At 38.6% G+C, this 14,330-nt stretch overlaps 2 protein-coding genes across 2 annotated transcripts in view; both read left to right on the plus strand.

Moving 5' to 3' along the window:
* LOC113168127 (NACHT, LRR and PYD domains-containing protein 12-like) overlaps positions 1 to 14,330 on the plus strand; it is a 260,345-nt gene that overhangs the window by 183,518 nt on the left and 62,497 nt on the right. The window contains exon 6 of the mRNA XM_026369133.2: positions 13,078 to 13,112. Coding sequence (XP_026224918.2) covers positions 13,078 to 13,112 — 35 coding nt within the window. The remainder of the gene's footprint in view (positions 1 to 13,077; positions 13,113 to 14,330) is intronic.
* Positions 1 to 14,330, plus strand: part of LOC113168720 (NLR family CARD domain-containing protein 3-like) — a 434,580-nt gene that overhangs the window by 42,959 nt on the left and 377,291 nt on the right. The gene's annotated exons all lie outside the window — the stretch shown is intronic.

Here is a 14,330-nt window from a genome sequence, read left to right on the forward strand (position 1 = left end):
ATGAGACACAGCAACAGCTCCTGATGGACTGTTACAGAGCTCAGGAGGTCTGGACAGTCCTGAAAGGTCTTGGTCTGGACTTTAATGTTAATTCCAGCTCCATCATGTACGGACTACTGAGGGAGAACATGAGCTGTCCTGATGCTTATTGGACATTTGACTGCTCCCCCTGCACTTTGAGCCCATTTTCTTCTTGTTCTGATGATAAATCTTCTTGTTGTTCTTCCTGTTGTCGTTGTTCAGATGATTCTTCATATTGTTGTTGCTTGTTGTTGGTGCTGTTCAGGTGAATTGTTCCAAAGTGTGGATGAAGCTTCATTTGCTCCACTGCGCCATCAAGTGGACGATCAGTGGGAAACAGGCAGTGACTCTAACCACAGCATGGCTTTGGAGTGTGAAGCTGGAAACAGAACAAATCAATGTTTGGGAGTTGGACAACAACGAGTCTGTCTTTAGACAGAGACAGTGTCGGGGTCTCAAGTGGAAACAGAAACACGGTGGGGAGAGGGTTGTGAAGGGACTGTGCTCCTGGAGGATTTCTTCCTTTGGATTTCAAGTCACTTTTCCACAGTGCTGCTCCTCAGCCGGTTTCTTCTGGTTCTTATTCTCCAATTAGAACCGTCTCCTCCTGTAAGTTACATTTCAAACAATAATCAACTTGATGGAATGAATCAATGGTGGAGTTGGAGGAAACTTTATTAGAACTGGTTCTTGTCCTTCACTTCTCATTGAACTGTGCTGTTTGTTGAATTTGCATGATGCTCATATAAATACACCGTCACAGCGAGTCGGACTTGATCCGTTGAAGCAGCTCCAGAGGAACCAAAATGCCGGATCCCGTGAAAGGTTGGATTGTTCTCCAGACTATTGTAGCACACTTGGTGATGGACAAACACAATGAGGCTTATATCATCAGGTGCTGGATGGATCAGACTAAGTCCTGAAATGGAACTGACTAATTAGTGGTTTATTTGTCTACAGTGATTCTGTTGCAGTTCACACATATCAGCGTTTCTAATAAGTCACTGTATGTTTTCTATGACTATACCGACCTGTTATTTAATCATCAATCACATTATATGAAACAGAGAAAGTTAAATCTGTTCCAGCGACGTCTTGTGATAAAAATATATCTCACCTCTGATTCCTGCTGTTCTGACAGTGCTGTTTGAATAAGGGGAGAACTGTTAATAATGAATCCAGTAAGAAGCCATAACAGACAATAAAATGTCAAAGTTGATGTAATATCAGCCTCAAGACTCCTCCTGTATGGAGAAACTAGTCGAGTGCGTTGCTCGTTGTGATTTTGGTCCATTCTTCACACAAACAGTCTTCAAATCTTCTCTAAACTCTGATATTTAGTTCTTTCCATACATTTCATTGGACTCTAATCAGGTGATTGTCTGGGCTGGGCCACTCCAGCAGCTTTACTTTCTTTCTCTGAAACCAGTTGAGAGTATTCTTGACTGTGTGTTTGGGTTTTTACCAACATCTGGTGAAGATTTCATGTGAAAAGTACTTTTAGTTTTATATTTAATGAAAAGAATGTCAAAGTGCTTAATACTTATTTCACCCTCTGTATCTGTATCGGCCCATATTACAGCTTGTTCTTATTTATGTATTTATATCATCATTCATTCATTTGCCAGTCGGTCTGAAATCAAGTTCAATCTGTTCACTCAAGTTGGATATTGGTCAGCACCTCCTCAGTCAGTCATGATTACAAATAGTAAATGGTATTTATTTATTCAATTTATGGCTCTAGACATGATCTTGGGTGAAAAATAAAAACTGTTTCCACCTGGTTTTGAACTGGAGACCTTTCACATGTGATGTAAATGTGATAAACACAACACTACAGAATCCACATGAGATGTCAGGTTTAGGAACATTTAATAACCAACTGTGCACAAAGATGCTGCACGACTTTCACAGTCCAGATAAAATGACAGTTGTGTAAAGAGCTTTGATGATAAATAAACTAATTTAATGAAGTTTTTGATGGAACCACGTAAAAAAAAAAAGAAGTATAAAGGTAAAATTCATCATTCAACAATAAAGTAAACTGGAACAAAATGTGTGTAGGTGTCAGGATTTGTCTGTTAGGTCTAGTTTAGCACATCACTAACTGTTATATGGAGATACTATTGATCAGTATCTTAATAGAACCTGGAACAGTTCTTCACTAAAACTAAATACAAACTAATTAAAGAGAATGTAAATTGAGGCATATTAGACTATAAATATGGCTCCATCTGAGATTCTGGTCCAATAATAAAGATGTAAGTGATAAAATAAGGTGTGAAAACCCTGAAAAGGTCCAGTGTGGCTGATTCCAGTGAACAAACTCCCTCTGAGAGCGCTGGTCCAGTGGAGCTGTTTCTTCCAAACTAAGAAATGTCTGGTGACAGGTTGTGATGAGGACGAGACAGCACCTGCTGCTGGACTGTTACCGCTCCAGACAGGTGAGAGACCAACTGAACAGGGAGGGTTTTAATATCCAACTAAATATGAAATCTGGAATATACGCTCTCTGCCAAGAACCTGTGTCCCATGAAGAAGGAAACCTTTTCTATTTCATCATTAGCATCACTAACGTCCACATCTGGAAGACAAGCGCAAAAATGGTGTTGGAACAGAACATGATCTGCAGCAAGTCCAGTTTCCAGCAAACAACATTTGTGGGAGAACAGTTTGATAACGACCTCCTCCTCTGTTCTTTATCTGTCTGTTATCTATCAAGTGAGTCCTGTTCAATGGGACTTGTTTGGTCTGTTTGAATTATTACATGGCTGCAAATCTTTCCAGTTGATCCTTGTTATTGTTGATACAAATATTTATTGGTGTTGAAATATTACAAATGTGCATTTTATTCACAGACTAAAGAATATGTCAAACGATGATGATTGATGAGCCGACAGTTTAGTAAGTTCATCTAATCACTGTGGCATCTGAATCTTTATGAATAAATTAAAAAAGAAACGTTTCTCATTCATTGGTTGTTCTGCTTCTTATATCGACTGATGTAAAACCCTCTCTGACTACAACATGGGCTGCAAATGGACAGTTGAGCTGTTTCTCTGTCCCAGTGGTGAAATCTCAAGTCACATTTTAATGCATTGTGTACTTTTACTTTTATTAGTAGCTACATGTTCCTGATTACACTTGAATAGAGTACTTCTACTCTGAGTCTGATACTTTTTTATTTATCTGCTGCTATTTACAGGTCAGATACTGGATAAATCAGGGAGGCACCACAGTGATGAATTCATGAATTAAATATTGATTGTTCATCCTAATAAGGTCAAATGTATTTATTCCCTCTGAAGACTTATTGTGCTCATGATGTAAACAGGAAAGACAACAATTCAAATCAATACACACAATAAACATGCACAACAACACAGCTGAGCCTCATCGTCACATCACTAGTCACAAGTCTCTTTGGATAAAAGCGTCTGATAAATGACTAAATGGAAATGAAAGAACAAAGTCTGACATTAAAACAGAGCTGGTAAATAACTATGTACATTTACTCAGTTTTAGATCCTCATAGTGGAGGAATTTCCATTTTGTTGCTTTTACATAAACTAAAGGTTCAATAAACTAAAATCACACGTCATCCTTAGTTTTTACTTTTTATGTTAAAATATAATAAAATCTAAAAAATCATTGTCACATTGAGCTGACAGCTGCTGAATTCTGTCCTTTGTTGATTCTCTTGTTTAGGACACAACCACAAATACCAAGAACCATCACAGCACCAAGTGACAAAGCTACTGCCAGTCCAACATGTGTCTCACTGTGTCGTCTGTCCTCAGCTCCTTCATCTCTGCTCCCTCCATCCTTGATCCCTGTAGCCTTGGTGTTTCCAGGTGCGAGTCCTGCAGAGTAGAAACAGCTGTCAGAAGAACACCACAGAATCCACGTCCAGCTGTTCTATAATGTTTTCCTTCATCACTGCTTCATTTGCTGTTTCACTTATTAGTTCAACTCATGATCCACCAATAGAATTGAAGAACTGATGAGTTCTAATGAGGAAAGTTGGAGATTTGATCTTGACAGGTAAGAGACGTTTGATTGTCACAACAGGTGGTTTGACTTTGGCGACATCTGCTGGAGAAATGTGTTTTAAATCAGATCAAATGTGACTGAATGTTATTTCTATAGAAGACATTTGTGTTGAGCCAAGTTCTCGTGTGACTTAGATGAAGGAAATTGTGATTGTGTGGAAATAAATCAAATGGAACAATTGTAAATCTTCTCTCCATTATTTTCTATTTGTGGACATGTCCTTGTTATTTCTGTCCATGTGCTGAACTTCTGGGGACGACTTTGACATTTTAGTAGAATAAAAACAACAACTATAAAGTAGGTATGGTCGGTAGTATAGTTATAGAAATAACATTCAGTCACATTTGATCATTTAAAACAACATTTCTCCAGCAGATGTCTCCAAAGTAGTGACTCACATGTTTCTAAACATTGAACCATTTTCTGAATCAGCTGCTTCAGTTGGTTCAAAGCTCCTGAAAGTTTCTCTTCTCCCATCACTACGTGGTCATAAGGAGCCAAACTGTGTTGAACATGGAGGGAAACTCTGAACTCATTTGGATCAGTGATAATAGAAGAGAAGACTTTGATCCTGTCGTCATGACCACACAGTGATATCTACGGATGGATCCAAAGACCAGTGAGGACGACATGAAGCTTTTCATCAGGTTGGTTCAGTCAAGTCAAAGCTTGTTGAGGCTTCATTTGTTCGACTGCACAAAAACTATGAAACAGCTCAAACTATTAAAGGACATTAGTGGTTTGTGTTCACTTGTTGAACTGACTTGAATAAATCTGTTAACATCGTGTTTTTGTTTTATTGGAAATTACAGTGGTGGAAGTGGAAATAATTCAACAGGGGGTGAAGATACTTTTATTCATTTTTGTTCACAAATATCCATTTTTCAACAGTTGTGAGGACCAGAAACAGGAAGACGGGCTTTTCCATATTCATTCCAGCTACAGAATCACAATCACAATAAATAAATCCCAATAAAGAGACGATCACTGAGCATTCAGCAGTTTGCTACAGCACTACAATGTAGAACAAACCTGAAATATATGAATTACTATTCAGGATTCAACAATCTAGTGTATCGGCAGCTTTCATTTGATTCCAGCTCACAGGGGAATAGTAGGGAATGAATCAGCAGATGCTCTGGACAAAGAGACAAACAGGGAGATTTGATGGAACCACTGAACAAATCAGAGACAGAAGCTGTGATCAAAACCAGGATTATGAGTGAACGACAACACAACTGGGACGAAACCATTACAGGTGGACACTAGAATACAGAAAGAGGTTGGTAAAAGGAGAGTTAGTGGAAGAAAGAACAAGAACAAGACTGAGGTTTGGACATAAAGGACTAAATCAAACACGGAAGAGTCAGTAGAACATGTTTTATGTCAGTGTCAGAAATATAGTCAGCAGAGAGAGAGAGGAGCTGAAAGTAGAGTTGGAAAGAAGAGAATGGAGTTCAGAGTTCAGGGTGTTCTCAGTAGAAACAGGACAAATATCGAACCAGTTCAGAAAGTCTAGTGCATATGTGTCAAACTCACGGCCCGCGGGCCACATCCGGCCCGGTGTGTAACTATATCCGGCCCACAAGATCATTTCTATATTCTTATTATTAATGGCCCGGCGATATGAAGCGCTGGTAACAGAATATACTACAGATCCCATAATGCAACACTTCAGCTGTCGAACACATTCCACGTTAATCAAGTCTAGTTTATGATGCTGAAAGTTATTATGAAGCTGGTCCTCAGGATGTCAAGTAATGTTGAACCATATCGTTACAACGGTGTTCACAAATATGCACTTTACTGATAAACTGAGTTCACGGAGCTTTGGTGACTTTGACGAACAAGAAAATAAATTTTAAGTTGCTTCTCAACCCATTTACCGTCTATGTGTAAACTGCACCTGTGCAGATTCAGATGGAGCTGATTGAGCTGCAGTGTAATGACTGAAGGTAAAGTAGGACACTGCAGGACCCGCACAGTTTATTCACTCCATTCCTGCAGAAATGTCCCAGCTCCGTCCACATGCGGCTCGAACCTTGTTTATGTTTGGTAGAACAAATCTTAGTGAGAAGCTGTTCTCAGTGATGAAGACTAACAAAACAGAACACAGGAGTCGTCTCACTGGTGAGAACCTACAGTCCATCCTGAGAATCTCCACAACACAGAACCTCACAACAAATATAAACGAACTTGTTGACAAAAACAGATGCAGCTCTGATAAAATGACTGAAGAGCAAAGACTGAATGATTTGATTTGTTATTGATGAAAAGCACAAATTTTATTTATATTTCCAGGTTTTGTTATGCAGCATGTTCATATTTTGAATTTGATTAATTTAGACAGGATATATTTTTATGGAGAGTGAAATCTTTTGGGATATTTAAAATTTAAGTTTATTTTTTATATAAAATGACAGAAGATTAAAGAAATTTGAATGTTTGTTCTTTTAATGTTTACTTTATTTCTAACTTAGACAGGATATATTTTTATAGAGAGCAAAACATTATTATTATAATATAAGTTATTTAAGGTTTATGTTAAAAAAAGTTAAGTTTTAAAAGTTTTAGTGTTCAATAAATGTTTATCCTGTTCGGCCCGCGACCTAAAGTGTGTTTTGGATTTTGGCCCCTGGTCTAGTGGATTTGATTTGGTCCAGGTTCTGTCCTGGAGGTGGTTTCATTCAGACCCACACTCCAGCAGAGTAGGTGGCGACAAAGCACCAGGATCTTTGGAGGAAGAGGAGGAAGAAGAAGAGTCGGAAAGTTTGGATTCGTTTCCACCAGTAAAACTAGAAACTCTGAATCTTCTCTGCTCATCACTAGAGGTGAGTATCTGTAAACTCCAGCACAAACAGCAGCTTCAATGCTGCTAGAAAAGTTAGAAAGTGTCCGTCTGGTTTTCAGACGAACTTCATCTCAACAGACCTTTAGTTTCACTTTGTGTCGTCGTGACGCAGCAAAATGTGTCGTTTCAAACCGTCTTTAATGAACCTAGAGTTAGTGGATGGTCTCTAGTTGAACACAGAGTCGTTGTTACTGTGGAGCTCCACTTACTGAGGACTGAAGGCAGCTTTTCCTGCCTCCATCAGCCTGTGGAGGAGGCGGAGATGAGCCGCTGCTCTCCCGCTGTCTGAGCCACTAAATGCGGTCTGAGCTCGGCCGGACAGCCGCTGGAGAACAGCTCCGACTTTCTCTGTCAGTAGATCCTCACTACAGGACTCATGGGGTTAAATAATGTTCAGATAGAACAGAATAAGAAATAAAAGAAGAATTAGACAGAGACAAACTGAACTAATGATTAGTGACAAACAACAGTTTGAATAAATATGATCTATGTTAGAGATGTTCACTGATTATTAGTTCATGGCAGCTGATGAATGTTTCTGTTAAACACTGTTTTAATAGACTAAACTTTATTGTCTAGTTGTATTTCTATGTCCAGATTCGTCCTAAAACTGCAGCTTTCTTTGATGAATTTCTCTAAAGACGTGTGAAGGTCAAATCTTTGTCCTGTTAATAAAAGTATATCAGACGTGTGATGGTAACAAAGGTTTTATTGAGGTTTGTTGAATGTTGTCTTGATCATCAATGTGTCAGATTTTGTCAAATAAAGTTTCTGCTTCTAACAAAACGCTTGACTCTAATTTTGCTGTTTCTCACACTCACACTGTTGCATGTCTGATTTTTTTATTGTCAGCTCAAAATAACCCAAAGCATGTCGCTAACATCATTTGGTTCAAAGTGTCTCACAAACAATTTAACACCTAAAACGTGCTGGAATTAAATGGAGGGTCACAATTTGACAAGAATACCAAGATTGTCCTCTGCTAGTTATTTCCAGTCTTTGTGGAGCAGTTTCCAGTCCTTTCTTCCACTAACAGACAAACCTAAGACAAATTCAGAGGAATGAATGAACAAAATATCACAGTTTTAAAGAGCTGAACATTTCTGAAGTGGTGTTGAACCCATGTGAATGATGATGGTCAAGAATGAACGACTTGACATTTGTCACAAAGCAGCAATGAACCTGTTTTCTGAAGATGACAGAAATAAATAGAACACAGACCGTGCAGGTCTGGACGACCTCTGAATTTAAAGAAACACCATTAACATTTGAAGAAAGTCCTAAAAAATAAACACCTGGCAGCTAGTAAGAACAAAATGTAATGTTTTATTTACAGTAAAAAACCTTTATCACTGCCCAAACTCCCACTGTGTTTAAGGAATGTCTGTATCCTGAATCAAATGTCTATTAGATACACAGAGGGCAGAGGAACTCCTCATCCAGTGCTGCACTTCTCACAGTCGTGGTGATACCACCTACTACATGAGTCACAGCCAATCTGAAAAACTGAGAGCACAGTTTTATATTTATTGATTCTTGTAATATTCAACAGTTCGATACAAAATTTATCTGAAGTTCCAGTAGGACTAATATATATAATTATTATTATTTTACCCATGGTGATTCATCAGAGTCCTCAGATCCACAATAATGACAGATGTTGTCATGTGTCTCTGTTTTTTAATATTGACACTTTTGTAGAATAGAAAGTTGGCCCTGCTGAATATACATTGACTTTAAATATTAGTAGTTAATAGAATAATAAAGGTAAAAAAGAAGAAGAAACAGGAGGAGGAGTGGTGTCAATATCAAATTAATCTTGTTTCCAGCCTCAGTATTAGTCTCTAACCCTCAAATATACACTCAGCAAACTGTTTAACCCTCGAGGCACCTTGGGGTACCAAACGTGTACATTCTGCTGATTTTGGTTTTTCATTTTTCAATATCTCAGTCAATTCAAAGGCTATCTGTATGAAATTTCCCCAGGATTTTTCTTTTATTCTAAATTTTAAAATTCCAATTCCCCTCTATTACAAGGTGTATAGAATAGGAGATATGCAAAATGCATACACTCTTTACCCTCGGGACCCGTTTTGGTCCCATTGACTTCCATTATAACGACATATTTTTGATATACTGTAATCCTGACCTATTATCATTCTTTTCCCATTAATACCAAATAAATCTAAGCCTCTACCTTCAAAATACAGGGAAAAAAGGTTTTACGGTTCATGATCCCCCCAAAACCACCAGGGTCAGCAGGGTTTTATCACATAAGGTTTCGATCGAGGACTGGTTCTCTTACGTTACCAAAATGCATGGCAATAAGAAATCTGAGCACCACAAAAATGGTCTTGGTGTGTGGGACTGATGTAAAAGAGTAGTGTGAATGTGGGTGAAAATTTATTTTTTATGTGTGTGTGTGTGAGTGTGTGTGTGTGTGTGAGAGAGAGTTACTGTGTCCGCATGTGAAATTTCAGTCATCAAAGGCCCAATGGGCTCAGTTTATAAAACAGAGTGAAAGTGATTGAGAATACATTTTGTGTGTGTGTGTGTGTGTGTGTGTTTGTGTGTGTTACTTTATCAAGAGAGAGCCTCGTCTCTCCTATTGGATGTGTAGTAAACACAGACATGCACCTGCATAAACATGCAGGGAGAATAGTTTGCAGCCTTGTCTGGCTGGTCATATGTCCTGAAGACAGCCATCAGGGGAAGAATGAAACTAGGCGAGGCCCCTGCTGCAGACTTGCAGTCCTCTGAGGAGAGTGAGGAGCAAGTTACCAGCAGTGAAAAGTCAACCGAGAGTCAGGAGAGATGAGAGGTGGAACTCCTGCTAGGCAACTAGGTGACCTTCAACTCTGGGGAGGAGGAAGAGAAAGTGGTAATATCTCAATAGAGATCAAAAAAAGGGGAAATCCTTTGGTCTGCCACACATGAAGAGCCCCTGACATTCTTTCCCCCTCCCATCTTGACCCCAGGATGGACTTATACTTTGCATTTGTCAGGATCAGCGGCCCTGAGACTGCATTTGAGAGTATGTGCCCTCCAAACCTGGAAATTATGGGTTGAAGAGGTTGTCTGAAGATATTATGGGCTGAAGATGTTGTCTGCCTGCATGCAGACCTCATATGCGTGCAGGTTTCAAGTATATCTAGGAATATGACATGATGGACATGTCATGTTACAATGCCTATGTCCTGCTCACTTCTGTGGACCCATGCTGGAACAGCATGAAGTGCTGCAGCTGGCATCTCTTCTTAGAGTCGGTTGACAGAGCTCTCATTGCCCCGGCAATGGCAAAGAGGAGGCATTTGCACAGAGGACTGTCTGCAGACAGACTGGTCTGACAAGCCTGGTGCCAGGACCATGGTCATGTGGAGAAAGAAGAGGAGGAGGAGAAGCTACAGCCAGGGACCTCAAGAAAGCAGAAGCAGTGTGTGTTGTGCCCACAGTGCAGAAGGGTGTGGAACCAGTGCACCAAACGTGGAATGCATGCATGCTAAATTCACCTCACAGGGATCTGTGGTTTATGCATCAACATGCATTGCAAACACACAGACACACATGACAAAACAAAACATCTTTTGACAGAAAATAACAAATTGGTAAATATTGCATAGGAGTTTTTCTCTCCTGTGCTTATGACAAAAAGGGGATAACACTAAAAAAAACATATAAAACTGATAAAAACCTTATATATATGGATAAGTCTGAAGCTGTTGAAGAGATCTAATGTGGTAAAACTGAAAAAAAAAAAGATTTCTAAATAACACTTTTATTTCAGTTTTATGAGAGTGCCCATTTTGGACCCGGAGATAAAAGGTCTAAATTTTGTACATAAACTCTTATTGCTGCAAAAATAATAATGCATCAAAATCAAAGTTGTTATCAATTATTGACATAGTCAAGGCTCTAGTACCCTCATCCTGAATATTTCACTTTGCATCTTATTTTTGGTAAATACTGCATGTTTTGTGTTTTTGCCTTTTGAAAAATTGGGGGTTCTCATGACAAAAAGGGCATAAAAACCTAAAAGAACATATAAAAAATCATAAAAACCTTATATATATGGATAGGTCTGAAGCTGTTGAAGAGATCTGATGTGGTGAAAGTGAAAAAAAATATTGATATATCACATTTTTATTTCACTTTTATGAGAGGGCCCGTTTGGGGTCCCGAAGTTAAAAGGTGTAAGTTTTTTGAATAAACTCATATTGCTCCAAAAATAATAATGCATCAAAAGCAAAGTTGTTATCAAATATTGTCTTAGTCAAGGCTCTAATACCCTCATTTCGAATATTTCACTTTGCATCTTATTTTTGGTAAATACTGCATGTTTTGTGTTTTTGCCTGTTGAAAAATCGGGGGTTCTCATTACAAAAAGGGCATAAAAACCTAAAAAACATATAAAAATAATAAAAAACTTTATATATATGGATAGGTCTGAAGCTGTTGAAGAGATCTGATGTGGTGAAAGTGAAAAAAAATATTGATACATAACATTTTTATTTCACTTTTATGAGAGGGCCCGTTTGGGGTCCCGAAGTTAAAAGGTGTAAGTTTTTTGAATAAACTCATATTGCTCTAAAAATAATAATGCATCAAAATCAAAGTTGTTATCAAATATTGTCTTAGTCAAGGCTCTAATAACCTCATTTCGAATATTTCACTTTGCATCTTATTTTTAGTAAATACTGCATGTTTTGTGTTTTTGCCTGTTGAAAAATCGGGGGTTCTCATGATAAAAAGGGCATAAAAACCTAAAAGAACATATAAAAATCATAAAAACCTTATATATATGGATAGGTCTGAAGCTGTTGAAGAGATCTGATGTGGTGAAAGTGAAAAAAAATATTGATATATCACATTTTTATTTCACTTTTATGAGAGGGCCCGTTTCGGGTCCCGAAGTTAAAAGGTGTAAGTTTTTTGAATAAACTCATATTGCTCCAAAAATAATAATGCATCAAAATCAAAGTTGTTATCAAATATTCACTTAGTCAAGGCTCTAATACCCTCATTTGGAATATTTCACTTTGTATCTTATTTTTGGTAAATACTGCATGTTTTGCGTTTTTGCCTGTTGAAAAATCGGGGGTTCTCATGACAAAAAGGGCATAAAAACCTAAAAAACATATAAAAATAATAAAAACCTTTATATATATGGATAGGTCTGAAGCTGTTGAAGAGATCTGATGTGGTGAAAGTGAAAAAAAATATTGATATATCGCATTTTTATTTCACTTTTATGAGAGGGCCCGTTTGGGGTCCCGAAGGTAAAAAGTGTAGGTTAATTTTAAAGGTGCCTCGAGGGTTAAAAGATACCAAACAAAATGTAGAACAAAGCCATGTATACCAAGACAATAACAGTTGTTATAAAACATATGGACATGTTAAAAACTGAATCTGTCCTTTAAGCTTGTTTAATTAATTCAGCATTAAAATCATGTAACTACCGTCAATTACTCACTTTCAAGGCAAAGACTCCACATGATGAACTGTCTCTCTGAGTGCTACATGACCATCTTGACACATTACAGCTTCTCTTTTGCATGAATGCCTTTGAAGAAATAATATGCAATATTATTATTATTATTATTATTATAATTAATATATTTCATAGTTTTCAGAAATGTAACTTTTTAATATTCAAAATTTTTAGATGTTATTCATCCTGGCACTTCTTCATGTTTGTCTGTGACTCTCGTAGCAGATCAAGAAATAGACACTTCCTTTATTGAGGATACATTACCTTTGTTTATTCAAGGAAACAAGTTGAGCATTTTAAAGTGTAAACATTAAATGTTCAGTAAGTACAATATGTAAAATGTATTATTTACGATCCAGCCTAAACAGTGTGCCATCTGTAAATGAAATAAAATAAAATACACATTTACTTCAGATTTAAATAAGTAAGAAGACATTGGTATCCTAGAAATATACACCACTCTCCCTTGTGGAGAGCTACAGACCGGTCTCTCTTCTTTCATTCCTGGCCAAGACTCTGGAACGTGCAGCCTTCAATCAACTCTCTGACTTTCTTTCCCGGACCAACCTCCTCGATGTCAATCAGTCTGGCTTCAAGAGTGGTCACTCCACAGAAACAGCTCTTCTGACTGTTGTGGAATCCCTACGGGTGGCAAAAGCTGCAGGTAACTCTTCTGTCCTTATTCTATTAGATCTATCTGCAGCCTTTGACACTGTGAACCATCAGATTCTCATGACTGTACTCTCAGACCTGGGCATCTCTAGACCAGCTCTAGCCTGGCTTGGTCATACTTGTCCGAACGAACCTTTAAGGTATCCTGGCAGGTGCGTGTCTCTGACTCTCATAACCTCTCCACCGGTGTACCGCAGGGCTCAGTCCTTAGTCCTCTTCTTTTTTCAATCTATACTTCTTCTCTAGGCTCAATCATCCATTCTCATGGCTTTTCTTATCCCTGCTATGCAGATGACACACAGCTCTTCCTGTCTTTTCCGCCAGATGACTCAACTGTCTCATCTCGGATCTCTGCCTGTCTCTCTGACATCTCTGCCTGGATGAGAAAAAGACACCTTCAACTCAACATACCCAAGACTGAACTTCTAGTCTTCTCTGCCAGACCTTCAACTCAACACAACATCAGCATTAACATTGGATCTGCAGTGATTGTCCCTACTAAGTCAGCCAGGAACCTGGGGGTCATCATTGATGATCAGCTGACCTTCACGGAACACATCAACACAGTCGCTAGGTCGTGTAGATATGCCCTCCACAATATCAGAAAGATCAGACCCTATCTGACGGAGTACACAACCCAACTCATTGTACAGGCGGTGATCTTATCTTGCCTGGATTACTGCAATGCACTACTGATGGGTTTACCGGCATCCACGACCAAACCCCTCCAGATGATCCAAAATGCAGCAGCACGCCTCATTTTCCATCAACCAAAAAGGTCTCATGTCACACCGCTCTTCAGATCTTTATACTGGCTTCCTGTGGCTGCAATAAGGATCAGGTTCAAAGCTCTGTCTCTTGCCTACAGAGTGGTCAACTCCACAGCTCCATCTTATCTCAATTCAATCGTTCAGGTCTACATCCCCTCCCGTCCACTGCGCTCAACCAGGGAACGTCGTCTGGTGGTACCAGCACCACACAGTCGACACCAAGGAAAACTGTTCAGCTCAGTGATCCCACGATGGTGGAATGAGCTGCAGAACTCTGCACGCTCAGCCACCTCTCTTTAATATTTAAAAAACTGCTGAAAACAGAACTCTTCCACATCTTCCTTTGCACAAAAAAAATATATATATTCACTGTTCTTTTATACTCACATCTCTTGAAACAGAAACCCTTTTTCGATAGCACTTTGCTTTGATGTTTTTCTCCTTGACTTAGATTTTGTTTGCTTGCCTTGTTCCT

Source organism: Anabas testudineus, chromosome 18 (genome assembly GCF_900324465.2).
Source record: "Anabas testudineus chromosome 18, fAnaTes1.2, whole genome shotgun sequence".
Classification (NCBI taxonomy): Eukaryota; Metazoa; Chordata; class Actinopteri; order Anabantiformes; family Anabantidae; genus Anabas; species Anabas testudineus.